General features: G+C 40.8%; 1 protein-coding gene across 1 annotated transcript in view; it reads right to left on the bottom strand.

Annotated features, from left to right (window-relative positions):
* The window catches only part of Csmd1 (CUB and Sushi multiple domains 1), a 1555059-nt gene that overhangs the window by 798094 nt on the left and 737212 nt on the right, over positions 1-19753 (bottom strand). Inside the window, exon 4 of the mRNA XM_055608400.1 lies at positions 1448-1642. Within this exon, the coding sequence (XP_055464375.1) occupies positions 1448-1642 (195 nt within the window). The remainder of the gene's footprint in view (positions 1-1447; positions 1643-19753) is intronic.

Here is a 19753-nt window from a genome sequence, read left to right as displayed (position 1 = left end):
GATAATGAATGGCAGTAAGACAAGCATAGAACAAGATATGGCTAACTTTAGTAACACTCAGAGAAAATGAGCAATTGTGGAACACTTTTTTTGATGGACATGTGGGGGAGAAAACAGTCAGAACAGAATTTTTCTAGGACAAGGAAGACCTATAAAAGTGCTGAATCCTAGATCTGGACTCTGAACTTCTACCTACTTTGGAGATTCAGTGAGAAAGCAATCCTGTGCAATATTAAATGGCCAATCCAAGCTACCTGAAGAGCTAATGGACGTCATAAAATCTTTAGTATCACAGAAAGCTCATGAAATGCCAACATTTGACAGCAAGATATCCATACAGTCAATAAGATACATTATAATATAAATGTATCGATTGTTTATTGTTGGCAATAAATGTTGTTGGCAGATTAGCTTGGATGAAAAGTCAGATTGGGTTAAACAGTTTTTATTTATTTATTTATCTTTAAGATGTTATCTCCAACAGCCCAACTTGATGTCAAACTGACTATGTAGCACATGGTGAGTTTCAACCCCTGATACTTCTGTCTCTCTCTTCCAAGTGCTGGGGTCTCTAGAGTGAGCCACCACACCCAGAAAATTTCTCTTACATTATCTGATAAATGAGCGTCAACATTTACACCAGTGGGTGAGTATGAGCTTAAATCATGGGACTGTTTAGCTGCCGTTTTGATATCTCCTTAAAACTTCAGTAACTACTAGCCTGTTCTTTTATTTTTAAACCAACAAGATGAAGCTTTTTTAAGAACCCCAAATCCAGGATTTGACACAGGCTTCCTCAAATACAGCAATAGTAAGACAGTCCTGCCTCAGAGGCTGAACACTCCAGGGTCTGAGAAAAGGCACCAACCCTGAACGAGCTCACAGGATAACAGCTCGTTCCACTGTGGTTATCTCCCACCAAATGCTATAGTTTTGGAAGAGACTGTGGAAGATAAGATTGAATTGTCTAATTGCCTTTAATTTTTTAATGCAGAAAGACAAACATGGGATTAAATAAGAAAGCATGGCATTAAAAACGTGTGTCTGAAATCCTAGAAAACTGAGGCAGGAGGATCACTAGGAATGTGAGACTACAGAGGAAAAAACATGATGACTAAAAAGGCAGAAGAAAGGGGAATATAAATTTATAAACCACCATGATGTTGTATCAAAGGTGAACTATAAAGCAATGTGCAAATCTGTGAAGGGGACAGAAAGCATTGTGGATATTTGAGCTCTAACAGCAGGCCATACACTTGCTGGTCTAGCTAGGCTCTTAAGAGTTTTGTTTCCGTGCTGTGTCTTATTTCCTTTGAAAGCAGGGTTGATAGAGGGATACCCTGCCTGATGCTGCCCCTTTAACTAAGTATAAACGTACCAATTTCATCTCCAAAGCTACTTACTAGGCTCAGTCTTCCCTTGTCAGGTGCACAGCAGGTAAACTTACCTCTGCATAAAGGAGCTGGGAAGTCCCAGGATGCACCGTTCCCAGGGCTGACAATGCAAGTCAGAATAGCATGACCTTCCAAGATGTAGCCAGAGAGACAGCTGTATCTGATCTTGTCGCCTATGTTAAACCTCGTTCCGTGAAGGACTCCTTTCAGTATCTCCCCAGGGTTTCCACATGTGTGACTAGGTAAAACTGTTGGGAGGAGAAAAGGAAGTTAAAGAAATGTTCTATGCATATGCATTTATATCATAGAATAAACACTACATTTGAACTACTAAAATCAGCAAATCTCTGCAATAGAAAACTAGATCACTGTGCTTTAATGATAAGCAGATTTGTGTATAAGGCTTAGAACATCTGTCCTGCCACATTTTTAGAATGACTTTTGAGAGGTGTAAGTAAATGCATTTGGTTAAAGGAAAAAAAAATAACTATAGTTTTGCTCATACACTGTCTTCCAGATGAGATCTAGATTATTTAGGTAATAATGAGATTTCACACGATACAGGAAGAGCCAAAGTGCAGAGGAAATAATGTCAGAGCTGGGGCATCGATGCACTCCCTTGTGGTTTTTAGCTCAGATGTCTTATGCACATCATTAATTGATATCTTGAAACTGCAGCAGCAGTAACAGTTCTGATACACATCACTGATACCTAATCCGTATGCATGCCCAGACATCAACATCAGTACCACACACCTGGTACATATCACTAAACAGTATCCAAAACATGTTTACCCGCAGACGCAGACCTCAGCATCAGTATGACATACCTGACACATATCACTAAACAGTAGCCAGTCTATGTTTATCCTCAAGCCTCAACATCAGTACCACACACCTGAAACACAGCACTAAACAGTATCCAGAACACGTTTATTCTCAGCATCAGCACCACACCTGATTCATATCACTAACCAGTACCCAATGCATATTTGTTTCAGATCTTAGCAGTTTTATGTACATCACTAATTGGTATCCAATTCGTGCTTTATAGATTACAGTAGAGCTAAAAAATAAATAAAATTTTTCATTGGTGCCACCCACTTGAGAAATAGTGCTGTTCTTAAAACCCAGCCCTTGAGAGTCTGTTCCCTGGGTATCCACAGATGCCTTTACTCCATTTGTGCTGCTAATGCAAGTATTATAATGATTTGCATTTCAAAGTTGGGTTCTTGATTCTGTTTGTTCTGGAGCCTTCTTTTCACCTTGGAAGATTCTTATCTAATCCGTTTGCATGAAGGACTCTCAGTGTGATAAGAGCCCTAGCCAAAGAACAGGATTTTTGGTGGAACTGGTATCACTCAGTTAGAGGATAGGAGACAAATATCTCTACATCTCTGCTCTAAACCCAGCATCCCATCAGTAATTCAGTGGTTCTTATGAGATATTCAATTTTTTTTTTTTCTGGTAACGATATGAGATAGTTTATTCTTGAGCCAAATGAGTGACCAAGGCTTGGTGTATTAACTGCCTTTCTTTTTTTATTATTATTAATTACACTTTATTCATTTTGTATCCCCCCATAAGCCCCTCCCTCCTCCCCTCCCGGCCCCACCCTTCCTCCCCTTTCTGCATGCATGCCCCTCCCCAAGTCCACTGATAGGGGAGGTCCTCCTCTCCTTCTTTCTGATCTTAGACTATCAGCTCTCATCAGAAGTGGCTGCATTGTCATCTTCTGTGGCCTGGTAAAGCTGCTCCTCCCTCAGGGGGAGGTGATCAAAGAGCAGGCCAATCAGATTATGTCAGAGGCAGTCCCTCTTCCCATCACTATGTAACCCACTTGGACACTATTTTAAGAGATTTACTATTTTAAGAATATTTTAAAATAAAAACCAGTTTTCAAAGAATAAGTTATTTGCTTTCTGAATTTATTTTATTCCTCTGTTTGTCTGTCTCTCTCTGTGTGTATGTGTATGAAGGGTGGTTCTTATTGCTTTTTATAAGTCTATCTATTATGACATGATCTTAAGTAACATAAATTAAGCTAGCCAGGAATATTTAGAGAAGAAATGTGAGATCATAGGTGATTAAATTTACCTTCATAGTAATGAGGACAATACTCACAAATATACCAGTATTCAATAATTGTTTTAATAAAACATTACTAAAAAGTCCATAAAACATTTAGAAGTTTAAATAAAATATTTCTGTAAGTCAATTGTCCACTTTCCTGTCCTTTACAGGAAGAATATTCTAAAGTTACTCCCTCTTTATTTTTTTATATGGCCAAAAAGTATTTGAAGAAAATGTATGGCCTTAGGCATTGCAGAACTCTAAATCAAAACCACCTTATCTAAGGCAAGGAGCTTGTTTGAGGAAACAGAAATAACCTTTTCTGGGTAGGATGCATAGAAATGAGCACTCTAATACACTATGGGTGCCGATGTAAATGAATGAAGCCATTGTAGAAAATACCACGAGTTTCCTCACAGAACTAAATGTAGAATCGCCAGGGAATCCAGCAGTGGCATTGCTGGAAATAGAGGACAAGGGGAAGAAGGAGAAGAAATCATTCTGACAAGAATCATCTCCACTTTCTCCTCTACTGCAGCACTGTTCACAGCAGCCAAGACTCAGGAGCAGCCCAGAGGTGCACTAACACGTGAGTGGATAAAAAGAAAACGAGGAACGAGGCTGGTAAAAAGGATCAGCAGGCCAAAGTAATTGTCTTATAAGCCGGGAGCTAAGTTAAACCCCTGGGACATGAACAGAGGCAGAAGTAGAAATATACTCCTGGAGAAATCCTCTGACCTCCATGTGTATGGTGCAATTTGTATGTGGATACAGGATGACAATGAGAAGATGAAGAAGATGACAATGATTTTAAGCATAAAACAAGCATGTGGTACATGTACTATTTGGCCTTAAGGTTCATACCATGTTGTTGTTTGTTCCCACTCAGTGCTATGAAACTGAAGGACTCAGAATTTATGAAACAAGTCAGACACAGAGACACAAGTTGAGAAAGCTCACTGAAGCCTTATTTGCGAAAAATTTGTTGTTTGCTGGTATGATAATTACTGTTTAATTAGATCCTGATAGTAAATCTTGCTAGAACTCACACACTTACTCATAGACTAGGTCCAGATTAATTATTTCCCCACAGACGAGTGCTGTTAATGCAAATATATTAATGTTTCAGACACACTAAGAAAAATTGCAACTGGCAAGGCTGTCCTAAGTAAAATCAAAGCTACTCTAGAAATGAGGGCAGTCTGTTCAACCTTTGCGTAGGTTCTACTGTTGAAAACAGTTTTTCAGATGTGTTTGATACAGGTACTATTTGACCATTGTACAGAAAAATTGATGTATCCCAGCTTCAATGAAGTAGGTATAGGCAAGATTCTGGGAATGTACACACACTTCACAAGCCTCAGGGGTCTCTCTCGCTTTCACACACACACACACACACACACACACACACACACACACACACACAAATATATATATATATATTATATGTGGGTGTAGTTTGAGGGGGTGGGCGGGTATGTGTGCAAACATTTCTGCCTATGGAACTGGGAGCAATGAAAGGGACAGGTGGACATCGTTGGCATGTGTGAAGTCTGGTTGTTCTGCAGGAAACGGGATACTGGTACTTCTCCCACTCAGAAGACCCTCTGTGTTCTTGTCTATGGGGTTGCCTTCACCTTAACATCTTTACCCTTGATTACAGCGGAACTGAAAAACCACATGCCAAGCATCATTTCTTTTGTGAGGCAAGATTCAGTTTCAGAGGACAGGGATTATGGGAGATGAAGGTGGACTCAGGTCTCTTTTGTAATTTTTAGTAGCTGTTTATTCAGTGAAAATGACTCATCAGTGTTTGTTTCACAGAATGGCTGTGAAGATTGGAGCAGATATTATAGTCTCCAAATATCTGTTCCTTCTGACCCTGTTATGAGAGTGATTGTAAACAGCTGAGGGTGCAAATTGATTGACATAGGAAAAAGGACTTCTGGCTTCTCTGTGTGAAGTGCTTAGAATAAAGACAGGGCCTCAGCAGGCTCTTGCTTAGCACATATTAGCTCAGATAAATGATAAATCCAATGACTGACATAACGCAGATTGAATGTTCTCAGTCTGTAATAACTAAGATAAGTATATATATATATATATATATAATCATTGGCTTGGTGAAAACACACAAATTGTTTTTAAAAGGAGTTGGTGATCTGGAAAGCTTGTCCATTGGTTCAGAGCACTTGCTGCTCTTGCAGAGGAGCTGAGTTGGTCTTCAGCACCTGCATGCACCCTCGCAAGCATCTGCTACCTCACTTTCTCGGGATCTGACACCCTATTTTGTACTTGATGAACATGAGAAACTCTTAAGCACATTAATAAAAATTAAATAAAAGACTGGCTAGAGTATCATCTTTTCAATACTGGATCCATTAATAATGTGTAACTTTAAATTCATTCCCGTTTTTCACACACACACACACACACACACACACACACACACACACACACACACGGGCATCAGAAAGTTAAAATGAATTTAAGAATTTTACACTAAAGTAAGTATGGAGATTGAAAATCAAACTCTTTGATAAGTAGCAAAAAGTTATACATTTGGGATTTTGTGGTTGAAAATAGTTATTTTCCACTAACTTGTTTCTATTTTTAAGCACTTAACTTTTAAGTAGGATTTATCTATTAACTTTTTATATGTGCCTGCTTGTCTGTATGTGTGCCATGTGTTTGCAGTGCCAGGTAGGCCAAAAGAGCTCCAGGCCCTGGAACTGGAGTTACAGACCTGTGCAAGCCACCATTTTGGTGCTGGAAATTGAACCTGAGTCTTCTGGAAGATTAGCCAAAGCTCTTAATCGCTGAGCCATCTCTCCAGCTCCAGGATTCTTTTAAGTTTCTCAAAGTCTATGTAGTAGGAATAATGGCAACAATCAAAAAGATGTATTTAACAATCTAATAGAAAATTTACTTCCAGCTACAAGTAATAAAAATGCAAAACCAGTGATATTATTAAGCCATTGTCAATGTCATAAAAGTTGTGGAATTGTGAAAAATGAATTAATGATAACTAGTCTGTGCAAATATTCAAGGCTCAGATGCATGAAAGTTGACAATACAGAGAATTTTAATGTCTGAAAAAAAAGAAATTTAAAATTAAGTATATTCAATCCAAGTGCTATTTCTGCCCGTTTGCTTTAACTGTTCTGTTAGGCACTTTTCCTGAAGTTGGTAAATGTCTTCTCACATCTCCTGAAGAAACAAGTGCACAGTAAGCCTTTAGCAAACTCTCGCTGAGTTGACTTGAACTCTTCAATTAATCCTCTTCACTCCTTGCTTGAATAAAGTGACCCTTGTCCCCTAGGAACTCCACAAAAGGAGTTCCTTTAGTATGAGAATTCCTCACAGGGCAATTATTCAGTCATGCAGAAGGATTTCCTTAAAGGCACTGTGGTCTGTGGGCACACTGCCCCCCAAGCCCAAGGGCAAGGTTCCATGAGGCAGCAGGGGAGTTAGCACCCAGGGCTGGGAACATGGACTGTCACTCTAATTATCCTGTGGGATTTCTCCCTGGAATGCTCTTGATTTGGCAAGTACATATGGTCACAACTCAGTGACTGAATTGGCAATCACATCAAACCTTTAACCCAACTGTTTAAGTGATTAAATGGATGTCATACTAAATCCCTGCCCAAAAGAAAAGTGAAAGGATGATAGTACATGAAAATCCACCATTAACATTCATTAACAAATGGGACACAAGGCTAGCATGCAGGGTCCAAAATTCCCCATGGAATGGTGGCATTTTTCAGCAGACTGTGTGCAATGAATGAGGCCTTATTAGACCATTAGATGTAGTTATCCTGAAACTGGGTCTTCAGGGATTTGTGCAGAGGATTGTTTACACATTGGCTTCCTGAGAGTCTCCTTCTAGCTTAAGCCAAGTATATAGATAAATAAATAATACATAAACGAATAAATGTAAATGAATAGTCTTCAAATAGACACATACTATAGTGCACTGCAGATACTGAGTGTTTGCCTGTGGGAAATTTGTAAGGGACAGTTTCTCACCCATCTTCCTTGACCCTTTGGAAAAGATAAGTGGAATCTAATTATGTAGTCTTTCCTAATGCCAAGAACCAGGTTTTCATCTCTTGAGGCCTGGCATGTGTTCTTCTGTGACTAGGAAAGGGGAAATGCTGAGAGGGAGGAATTATGACAACAAGCTACATTCCTGGGCTACAGGTATCCTCCATGCTTTTCACCTCGGAATCTCCATCCAGCCACGGGGGCCCGAGTAGGACCACCTAAGTAACATCCACATGCAGAGTCCTGAGAAACAACGAGGATGATTTGGAAGTCAGAGGGATGTGAATATCCAAGCAGAAGGCTGAAGTTTGAAAAGGTCCGTCTTGAGCAGGGTAGATGGATGAGGCCAATGTTTATGGCCAGTTGGCAAAGTGCAGTATAGGCATCCCAGCCCTTTCAGTCTTTTGTGTTCCTGCTCCAGAGATGTACTGTTTGATGGAGGATGGGCTGGCTCCCAGTTCCTGTCTGAATAAAGAGCAAAGCCCACCATAACTCTGTGCTTGGCACATCGCTCTGCACATCCCACCAACGCTCAAGTTCTCTCTCTTTCTTTCTGTTTTTATATCTTTCTCTTTCTTAGTTTCTTTCTTTGTTCTCTCTTTGTTTCTTTTTCTTTCTTTCTTCCTTTCTTTCTTGCTCTCTTCCTTTCTTTGTTTTTCTTTGTTAGACAGGGTTTCTTTGTGTAGGTCTGGCTGCCCTGAAACTCACTCTGCAGACCAGGATGGCCTTGAACTCACAGAGATTCACCAGCCTCTGCCTCCTGAGTGCTGGGATTAAAGGCTGAGCCACCACTGCCTGGCCAACTCTCAATTCTTAGTTGTTGAGCATTATTTAGATTGTAAGAAAATGAACATACATATATAATATATATATATATATATATATATTAATTCAGATTTCCATTTAATAAAATTGGGAAAAATAAAAGTATGTTAGAACAGGCTAGCCTTTAAAGTGTCATATGGTTATTAAAATGACTGAGAAAGACATAGAAAAATCTGTAACTTTGCTTTGCCATATCAAAGCTTATTTATTTCTTTATCTAATAATTGATAACAATTATAACACACTATGTGCTATATACTGCTTTGTGACATATATGCATGCAAATATATACACATATATTTATATTCATGTATTTATGTACATATGTAGATAGATAGATAGATAGATAGATAGATAGATAGATAGATAGATAGATATGAAGGATTATTGTCACAAGAAGTGACTGAGAAAATGCTGGCACAGAAGTGTTCTCTGAGGTTCATTGTCACACAGAAATATGCATTGCAAGCAGGTGCAGAGAATGTTTCCAAGCACTACCCTGGAATGTCTTTCTTGCTGACAGAATGGATAAAGGTAACAATGACTTTAAGCCATTGGGTCTACAGTGCCGTTTAAACTGTTCCTTCTGATAAAAAGATTATACAGATTTGCTATAACTGCCATACTTCCTCATGTAGAAATGAAGTCAAAATTATTGCATGGCATTTCACAATTTTGTTACCAGTTTTCTGGGTAAATTTGCTTATTAGGACATATGGTTAAACAACATGAGCACAGCAGAGAGAATGAGCAATGATGATTCGAAATGCAGCAGAAAGGCCAGGAAGAAACTGATCTGAAGTCTGTATTTCACTATGATTTTCAGTAGTGGTTGGAAACTTCCCAGCATCTGACAATAAAGAGCACACACACACACACACACACACACACACACATACACACACGCACACTAACGTGCACACACACACATATGCATACTCACATGCATGCACACAAATACACACATAGAGTACCAACTGACTTAGAGGCATTGCTCTAGTTTGTATTGAAAGTGTCTCCAAGAGGCCATGCATTAAAGCTTGGTTTCACTCTATGGCCATATCTGGGGTGGTGGAACCTGTAGGGGTGAGCTACAGGGGGTGAGCCTTGACTCAGGGCTATTGGGAAGCCGGTCTCTGCTCTCTCTCAGTTTCTGGGAGATGAACAGGCTCCCCACATCATACGCTCCCACATGACATTCTTCCCCTATGATGGCTCAGAGTAACAGGCTCAGGTAACCTCAGAGACCACTAAAACTCTCAGCCAAAACAACCCACTCCTCTTGATAGATTATGCCTGTTGCATGTCACACGACAGTGACACAACACTGAATAACAGACAGAAAGTATGTTTGCTAGTGAAAACAATGGGAAAATGTTATCCTGTCCTCTGATTTAACCAGCGGAATCTCACTTGAGCCTTCATCTCTTCCAACCAAAAGCACAGGCTATCAGAGTGTCAGGAAGCTGAAGCTAAGTTAGTTGTGCTTCCCCTATCACAAATGCCACAGAAATTAATCTAGGTTCAAGTTATTATAAAACCCCAATCAAGAGGGCTATAAAATTAAACCCCCAAGGATAACCTTATCCTCAATGCTCTGACCTGCATCTAGCCTTAGCTGTAGCATCTGTAAAGCATAAGGGTTCTCAGCTCCACACATGCAACCTCACCCCAGAAGCAGATTAAAAATAGGTTGGGGATACAAAATATATATCACTCATCCAAGCTAAGTAATTTTTCAACAGTTTCAACTAAAAACTTCAGACATACAAAGAAGCAAATTCATAAAGACCAGAAAACAAACAAACAAAAGTGTAATCAAAGCAAAGCAGATCCCTAGTAGGCAAACTCACACCAGAGTAGAGGATTACACTCTAAAGATAAAACAGAAGGTCTGAAAGTAACAACAGAACAAAACCACAGATGATAAGAGAGCAGAGAAGATATAATGCAGCCCTAAAATGTACTTTAGATCTACAGGAAAAGGTGGAAGAAGTAAACGGAAGTGATTAACCAATATAGATCAAAGAGGAAACCAGAAGGATCAAAGGACTGTCTCAATTGTCACACAAAAGGTGAAGGACACTTGCAGGTAGCTTGGAGAGACTGGACTGCAGACATGGCCTAAAGACTAAGAGTATTTGTTCCTGAAAAGGGCCTCGGTCCTGTTTCCAGCACCCTTCCCAGGAAGCTTATTCACACATGAAATTCCAGTTACAGGAGACCCAGGGCCCTTTTCTGGGCTAGGACTCTACATACATTCGGTGCGCACACTGCATGGAAGCACTAACACATATAAGATGAATATTTAGAAGTTCGGAGGCTTGGGTAAGAGTATAGAGCTAAGCTGCATTCAACACCTCCATTCTACATGTAAAGACAGAAGAAGACAGCAGTAGAGCAGTAAGAGGAGAAGCTGCTCCATGCCTTAACTGGACAGTAGAAGCTGTGTTACTAACACCCAGAAAAAGGTTTTGTGCAAAGAACATGAGCAGGGATACAGAGGGTCACTTAATTAAAGTGTGAAATTCTTCACAGGACAAAACAGTCTACAGCACATGTGTGCCTAACTAAAATCCAGAAGACCGTTTATAGGAACCAGACAGAACCTCAAAGAGAAGAGCTAGAACCAACTTTTGCTTGTAGATTCCCCCAGTAATCTCTTAATAATTGACAGGACCACACTGAGATAGTCAGAGTGAGAGATGCTCACACGGCTTCCCCCTCAACAATCCTAATTAAATAACACTTAAAACTGAGGTCAAGAGGATATTGGAATGTAGTCTGGTCAAAAGAAAATGACAGAACAACAACCAAAGTTGTAAGAAGCATTTAGATGGGAATTTTAAAGATGTGATATAGAGATTGTAGAAAAGATGCCAATGAAGACATTGGAATTGCTTTTCCCCAGTAAAACAATAACAGCAAATAGTGAGAGAGGGAGGAGAAGGTAATAGGAATGGAGAGAGAGTGGGAGGGAAAGAGGAGGAGGAAGAAGGAAAAGAAGAGATAAGAGTTGGTAAGATATTGAAGACAAGGTCAGGCATTGATCTCCATAAAACGTTTTCCAAATAGTTGATTTTTTTTTTCATGTGCTCCTGCCAGGAAGTTCTCTCTACATTCCATGTCCTTATTCCTGACCACCCCAAAGGCCTTCATTTGCAGATGGTTGCTCTCTGGAGAGAGCAGGTAGGACAGTTCACACAATGCTGTCTCCAGAGACAGCTCAGTCCTGGACAAAGAGCTGTGCCCATATGAAGATGGACAGGAAAGGCTGTGGAAGGGGTCAATCTGATGGCCACCCTGAGAAGGTGAAGCAGAAGTAAACAAGCCCCAAGTGGAGTCTCAGAAGCCCAAGCTGCCTAACTGAGTAAGACCCACAGGCAGGAGCAAACGTTATCATTTCAAATTACGGAACAAATAACAACAAATCAGAATGAAAAATATCTAACACTCCTTGAGCTTCAATGTTAAACATCAACATATCACATGCACCATACTGGATGACCCCAATGCTCTGCAGAATTCCCCATTATTCTAATACCTCACTAAAGAGGATGGTTCTGGGGGTCAGGAAGGAAAGCAATCAGAGAGGCAGATTCCTTCATCTCCATCATACTTCACGCTTAAGTTTTGCTCTAATGTAACCACAATGATAATTATTTTCAATGAAGTGTTATAAGAAGCAGATTTAGGGGCTAACTGGACAAAAGTGGACAAAGGGACAAGGAGACATAGATGTGACATCTGCTAGCTGGCTAGTCCCCGTCCTATACGAGGAGGAAGTAGTGAGAACCTTTTTAACCAATGGATTTGACAGAGCGCGTGCAGGTGCAGGTAACTTCTGGCTTCCTCAAAACTTGAAAATCGAAGAGTATAAATAGCAAAGAGAAGATAGAAAAATGCCCTTGAAAATGAATGCCAGCCCCACCAGTGAATCTGAAGCTATGTCTGTTTACTGAGTCCTTTGAAGGCTCTGAGTTCCTGTCAGCTCAAGACTTTACATCACAAGAGCACACTGTGGTCTAACTCTGGGATTTAGAAACAGTGGGTGTTTGTTGGGTCCCCAGATGACACCGATTTGACTTGTGCTATGTGCGTGTGTGTGTGTGTGTGTGTGTGTGTATAAAAGCTTTTGCACAGTAACTAATTTTTAATCAATAGCTGTTACAATGAAGTAGACTTAAAATTCTATTTCTTTTTTTAACATTAAAAACTTTTTTCAATATTGAAAGCTAATAAGTAGGTCACGATTTATGCAAGATCAAAGGCAAACACAAAACCCACTTTTTTTGTCTCACGTTTTGTCTTCCTTGCATCATTTGTGGAATTGTTGTATAAGTTTTGAGGACCTGCAGCCAACTGTTTGCTCTCCATGATTCCATCAGGACAGAGGACAAGATTAGGTGTTCCTTTCTAACATATAAGTGTTACTTCCATGTGGTTTCAATGGAAAGAAATTTTAAGTTTTTTAATAATTTTTAAAATGTCTTTGTCTTACCCTCTGATATATGGACATGGTGTTATTACTGTCAGTCTGAAGAACAAACTAAAATTATTAATTTTTGGAACACTTCTCATAGATAGAAAAGGACTGAGAGCCGAGAGCAGCCCCTCCTTGTGTATCCCGCCCTCTTCTCATTCAGAGGATGCTGAACTGATATCACTGAGCTGTGATGGGCTGCCGCATGGGGAAACTACTGCGATACAGGTTAGCATAGATTTAAATCCGTTCTTTAAGGTGGTTACATCCATATCGTGAGATGGTTTCTCTGACACTGTGTTAAATGGAGCCCAGACCAAGGTCAAAGCCTCCTGGGCCTGACAGTATCCTTACTTCCTGGTCCATCCAGCTGGTCACTACTCAAGGGTAATTTATTTAACTCGCAACCTTCCAGGCCAGTCAGTCATAACCCTAATAGCATAAAGGTGTCTTAGCAGTTATGAGGGAAGGAGAGACTCAGAAAAGAACATTCTACACACACTATGGTCTTCAAAACAAAGCCCATGGAAACATTCACATCTGGAAGATTTGGGCAAGAGGGAAATAACAAGATTGGTGGGGAAATAGCTTTGATTCTGAAGGTTCATGTCAGCCAACACAGAGCTTGAGTACATGGAAGGGCATCACTGGAATGGGTGGCTCCATTTATGTAAATCCCCTGCAAACAGTAAGTGCATGTGATGGACAAAATATTTCTGGAGGTATTAGGGTTGAGTTATAGCCCTCATTATGCTTATGCTGAGAGGAGGTGATGCTTTGGGTCAGAACGTTTAAAATGGTATACTAGAAATAGTGACACAGAAATAAAACACTATTTTTTAATTGTTGCAGAATTTAATTTCATATTATATAGTCAAGGATACCTCAAGGTGATATTGAAAAAACTATATGCTAAGTAGAGGATCAGACTTAATTAGTAATATCTGTAAAATCGAATCTAGTTTTGCTTTATGTATTATTTTAAAAATTAGTATTTTCCCCTATGATTATCCCACGCATTCATTAGCCATTTTAATATCTACTCTCAGAGGTCAATCTCATTCTCTCAGGAGTAAATCTTTTTTTTTTTCTTTTTTTTAAATTCTTTATTAATTACACTTTATTCACTTTGTATGCCCCCTGTGGTTCCTTCCCTCCTCCCATCCCAATCCCTCCCTTCCTCTACCCTCTGCATGCATGCCCCTCCCCAAGTCCACTGATAGGGGAGGTCTTCTTTTCCTTTCTTTTGATCCTAGTCAATTAGGTCTCATCAGGAGTGGCTGCATTGTCTTCTTCTGTGGCCTGGTAATGCTGCTTTCCCCTCAGGGGGAGGTACTTAAAGAGCAGGCCAATCAGTTCATGTCAGAGACAGTCCCTGTTCCTATTACAATGGAACCCACTTGGATACTGAACTGCCATGGGTTACATCTGTGCAGGGGTCTTAGCTTATCTCCATGCATAGTCCTTGGTTGGAGTATCAGTCTCAGGAAAGACCCCTCTGCTCAGATTTTTTGGTTCTGTTGCTCTCCTTGTGGAGTTCCTGTCCTCTCCAGATCTTACTGTTTCCCACTTCTTTCATAAGATTCTTTGCACTCTGCACAAAGGTTGCCCATAAGTGTCAGCATCTGCATTGACAGTCTGCAGGGCAAAGCCTTTCTGTGTCAGGCTCCTGACTTGTTCCCTTTTCTCCTTCTTCTGATGCCCATCTTCTTTGCCTTTCTGGATAGGAATTGAGCATTTTAGCAAGAGTCCTCCCTCTTGATTAGTTTCTTTAGGTGTACAGATTTTAGTAGGTTTATCCTATATTATATGTCTATATGAGTGAGTATATACTGTGTGCATCTTTCTGCTCCTGTCAGGAGTAAATCTTACTTTTTTCATGAAGAAGATATCAGACCTACAGTTGTTTTCCAACACTTTACATATTTCATTCAGCACACATCCAAAAAGGCCCAGTTCACCATCTACCCAATTTTAATACATATTTTAATATTTAGAACACTTTCAAATATTGAGGAAACTTAAAATGTATCACAGAACCTCCATGCTCAGCTTCTTATTATTAATGCATTGACTAGGCACATTTAGAACCAACACAGGGTTGGCCCTGACAGCTCCTAAGAACTCATGATCATTTGCTTTCAGAGACTGTGTTTCACAGCCCTGTAACTCAGAGGCCAGCCTGCACATCTGCCATTCCTTCTACTGTGACAGTTTCTCAGACATTCTGTCTTACAAGCCATAGGGTGCTTAGGGCATCCGCCTTGTGTTTAGAAGAGTGTCTCCAAGGTAGAATTCCAGCTGGTAGAAATTTCAGAGACCTCCAGTGCCTGTGGCTACACATGGCACAGAAGGTACCTGCAATCCTGAGGGGCGTCTGTTAGGTCAGTGTTGTGGCACTGCTGTTGGTGTGAACTCTGGAGGGTGATTCCCAGACATTGTCCTCCATGTGACATTCTAGATGGAGTCTCTGTGAGAAGCATTTTCATGAGAAATGGGGAATTAAACAGATTACCTCAAAAGATACCACCTTTAGGCTCCACATACATGCATTATTGTGGGAAGACCCTTGCTGGGCATGGCTGTACAGTCCTGAACTCATTCCTTAGACATGGAAGTCACCACTCTCATCACGAAAAGAAATGTCCTGGATCTCAGGAGAAGCTTCAAAAACTCCCAGACTAACTTTAAACACATGCGCACACCAATCTTAAGTTGATCCACAACTCTATTCACAAGGACACCTTACCTGGGGAAGGAAAATGAGACACAGATGGAGTCAGACTCATACTAGAAATCTCTTCTATGGGAGGCTAGAGTGGACCTCACCTTACTATGAAGCGCACTGCACTGAGTTTAGCAACTTTAATGAGAGAAAAAAATGATAAGGAAAGTAATAAAGAAGCCAGCAGGAGAGAAGATAGAGAGGAAGGGTGGAAGGAAGGAGAAAGGAAAGAAGGAGGAAGAAGAGAGAAGGAATAAAGAAAAGAATAACGGAGGGGAGGAAGGAAGGAAGGGAGATAAAGAAAAGAGAGACTACAGTAAGGCTATTTATTATCCAGGCTAGGTGTCCTTCCTTGGGTCTCAAAGCACCCATGGCTCCAGGGTGCAGATGTGATCCCACAGTGTAACTAGTTAAAGTGAGACTGCAAGGCTGAGGTTACTTTTCCAGCACTCCCAGCTCTCACGTGCACACGGTGAATTCACTGTCAGTGTAATTCTGTGTCTTTGCAACCCAGCACAGCTTGCAATTCTGAGCGAGCAGAGAAATGTGATCCCAACAACAACCTGTTCTTGTAGCTAACACCTCTAAATTTCTTCAGAAATACTCCATGCATGTGGCTGGTGAGCAGCAGAGGGGCTTGAGCTGAGTCTGTTAACATGGGGAGCAGGATTTGATTTTTTATTTTTTGATGAATTAAAAAATCAACAGGGAAGGGGGTACATAGTGATTGATGAAAGAGACACACAGCAGGTGATTATGACAAGCATCAATGATGTTGAAGCAAAGGTGAGATTGAGAATTCCCAGGAACGTGGGGGCAGCATGCCACAGACTATGGGACAAGGCAGACCCTCAGGTGGCTGAGATATCTGCAATTTGTACAGAAACAGTTTCATTTATACCAACTTTGTGAGGTTTTCTTCTGATCATATAAAATACCTGTAGAGTCCAAACTCTCATTTGTGGTTACCTGCCTCTGTTGATGGTAATTGTGGTCACCACAGGCCCCTGACCCACTTTGTCCTGGACCAGGATACTTGAGGGGGGTAAGGAGTATCAGCCACTGCTCAGTGGATGTCTTCAAGGCCAGCTTGCTAGAATTCTGACATATCAGTTTGGGGAAGTTTGCCTGGGAGATAGCTACTTCCACGCCTGGGCTCTTTTTCCCCACATGAGAACAAAGTCTTCACAGCAAGTCCTCTGAGATGCTCACTACCTCATAGTTAGGTGGAGCTCAGCTCCTGGATGGTCAGAAGTTTGCTCATCACTACATGGTATGAGAAGAGTGGTTTAGAAATGGAATCCAAGGTGCTTTGAACACCCCAGATTCTCTGATTCAAAAGTTTGGAGTAGAACCAGCAGTACACCTACATATTCACCAGCCCTGTGATTCCCATGCACGTTGCCATAGGCATGGAGAAGATAGATGTACTATGGTGGAGGGTAGGAGAGAAATGGTCAGGAACATCTAGTGGGGAGAGGCTCGATTATAGCCAAAGGATCCCAATTTCCGTGGCAGAGAACTGCTTGTATCCTCTAGGAATGGACACAGCAAACAGGACAGGGTGAAATGGAGAATAACGAGAAGAGGTACTGAATTAGGGACACAGCTTTGTTTGGTGTAGTCAGTTAGAACCTGGGTCATAGGTGTCACCAGGAAGCCAGTGTACAAGCCACAGAAAACCAGATCTGGTCAGCTATTGGTCAGGATTTAGAATGAACAGAATCTGTGAGAGAGATCTTAGCAGTGCCACTGTTCATAATGGCCTTGGAAAGAGTAAAATGTGACAGGTTTCATTGATTTAGGTGGTGCGATGTGTCAGTGACAGTGAAGCAGTCTCTTGGACACAAGTGACAAATAAAGACCTTTTTCTTTAAATAAAGATATGAACAGAGGCCCTAAAATATGCACAGACTCTGCCCGGGTTTCCTATATGAAAGGTTCCGCCCTGTACCATTCCACTTGACAGAGATTTCTTTCTATGAGTGTTGAGTTTGGACATGGTTCTCTGCTTGGCAAAGATGAATTTCTTACCATCCTCGTCATTGTTAACAGGGTTGAAGAGAGGTGAGATTTTAGAATGAGCCACAAAGAAGGTATCCAGAAAGATGACGGATTCTGTAACACCAGAAGGTAAGAAGAGACACAAGCAGCTTATATCTCAGCAGTACAGCTGACCTGGATATGTTGGGGTAGATGTTAAGTAAGGTGTCTGGAGAAAAACCCAGGAATTTCTGCACAACTGCGGCATCATTCTGAGGTGCCTACTCCTCCATGGGAGACACTGTGGGTCCAGTCGCTTGCCATTTAGTTGGAGGACCAGGAAGAAAGAAGGAACAGAAACTTAGTATTCTTATCATTAGCAAGAAAACAAAAGTATAATCTTTTTGTTGAAATTGCAGGAGATGGATGCTAAGCATCTAAGTGATAAGGAAAGAAGAAAGGAAAATTATTTCCATAATATCCCAGTGATTCCTTTACGATGTACAAAATGCCATTGGCACCTGACTTGTTTATTGATGATCCGATGTGCATTGCTGTTCTGATATGAAAAGAAACATAAGAACTGGCCTTCTGCAGGCCCAGTTCTCTACCCTACCGATTCTCTGCTCAGGAAATGAGACAGCCCCAAGAATACATCGACTGAGTGTGAGTTTAGGAGCCTCCTTCCTCTGATTAGGAAGACCAATATTAACCAGCCCAAAGGGGCTACATCCTGATCAATGAGCCTTTGAAGAGAAAGAATTATCCTGAAGAAATACTAGGTACTCAAAAGCACTGACACACACACACACACACACACACACACACACACACACACACACAGTCTCACACAAACATGCACATACACAAACACACACACATACATATACACACAAACACATACACTCACACACACTCTCACAAACACACATACACAGTCACACACAGAGACCCACACACAGAGAAGTAGTGAGAACTTTGGAATTTAGCTATTGTTTAAAAAATACACTGAAATATCATACAAAAAAATGTTTTCCTGGTAAGCCCAGATATAGGCTGCTTCAGATTGTCCACGGCAGCTGCCTAGATTTGCCTCAGACTCTAGCAGGGGTGATTTTGCCAGTTGAACATAGTTTCTGTGATTGTGTGATGTTTGGAATTCTGGGGGCTGTAAACACTCTGACAGCATACTATGCCCTCTACACCACACAGATAACAAAGAGTGTTGTGTAGCGATACACTTTTATAAAGACATCTCGACACCAAAAAGATCTCACAGCACAGTGCCCACTGAGATCATTTGAGACCATGTACTAACTGGCTGTCCTACTGTGTGCTCTGCCTTTTGAGTTTTATCTGCCTTTAAGAGAACAATGTGATTTCCCATGCAATCAGCTTTTGCAACCAAAGACCAGTACATGGTTTTAATCTTCAGTTACATACTGTTCCATTCCCCTGACCTAGAGTGAATAACGTGTGTGTTTTCATCATCTGTTGTAAGCATCTCACAGCTTTGAAGCAACCTTATAAAACCAATACACATCACAGGTGCATTCACCTCTCTCTACTCCTGATGGGATTTGACGTGACTGGATTCTGCGGCCCTGGCTTCTCTGCTGTCATGGACTCTAACGTGGGAATGTAAGCCATAGTGACTCCTTTCTCTCTGAGTGTCTTTTCCCAGGGATAGTTTTGTCATGGCCATTGAAATGAAACTAAAACACTTACTTGGTGAACATTCTCGCCATCCTTCCATGTACCAGAAAGCCATCCCCTCTCCCTGTGCCTTCTCCACAGTGTCAGTGGCTGTGCAGGAGAGTTCTGCTTTCAACCTCATTGTCCCATTATATCTGTTTTCTTCCAGCACCCGTGGATAGCAGAGTGTGTGGTGTGTCCCTGAAACTTATAGATACAACAGAGTACCTTGTACGTAATAACTAGCCGGTAGAACTTGTCAAATAAATGTGCTGAGCATTAGTTAGACCACTGACTTGACAGACAACAAATTTGATAAATTCCTGAATTGACCAGCAAGAAATCTTACTATTAAAGATTAATTCCATGAGGTGGAAACATAATTACATAATTATCCCCAGAGGGAAATTGTACTTCATTAGTCAACATTAACAGGTATGCAAGTTGGCTTTGTGCTCTTCATATCATGAACATTTTCACTCTTTTCAGAAAATACAGAGTATGTTTTGACTCAGGAAGGGTTAA

The sequence above is a fragment of the Psammomys obesus genome, unplaced genomic scaffold, assembly GCF_907164565.1.
Source record: "Psammomys obesus unplaced genomic scaffold, mPsaObe1.curated_primary_1811, whole genome shotgun sequence".
In the NCBI taxonomy this organism is placed as follows: domain Eukaryota; kingdom Metazoa; phylum Chordata; class Mammalia; order Rodentia; family Muridae; genus Psammomys; species Psammomys obesus.
This window is presented reverse-complemented; position numbering and strand designations above follow the sequence as displayed.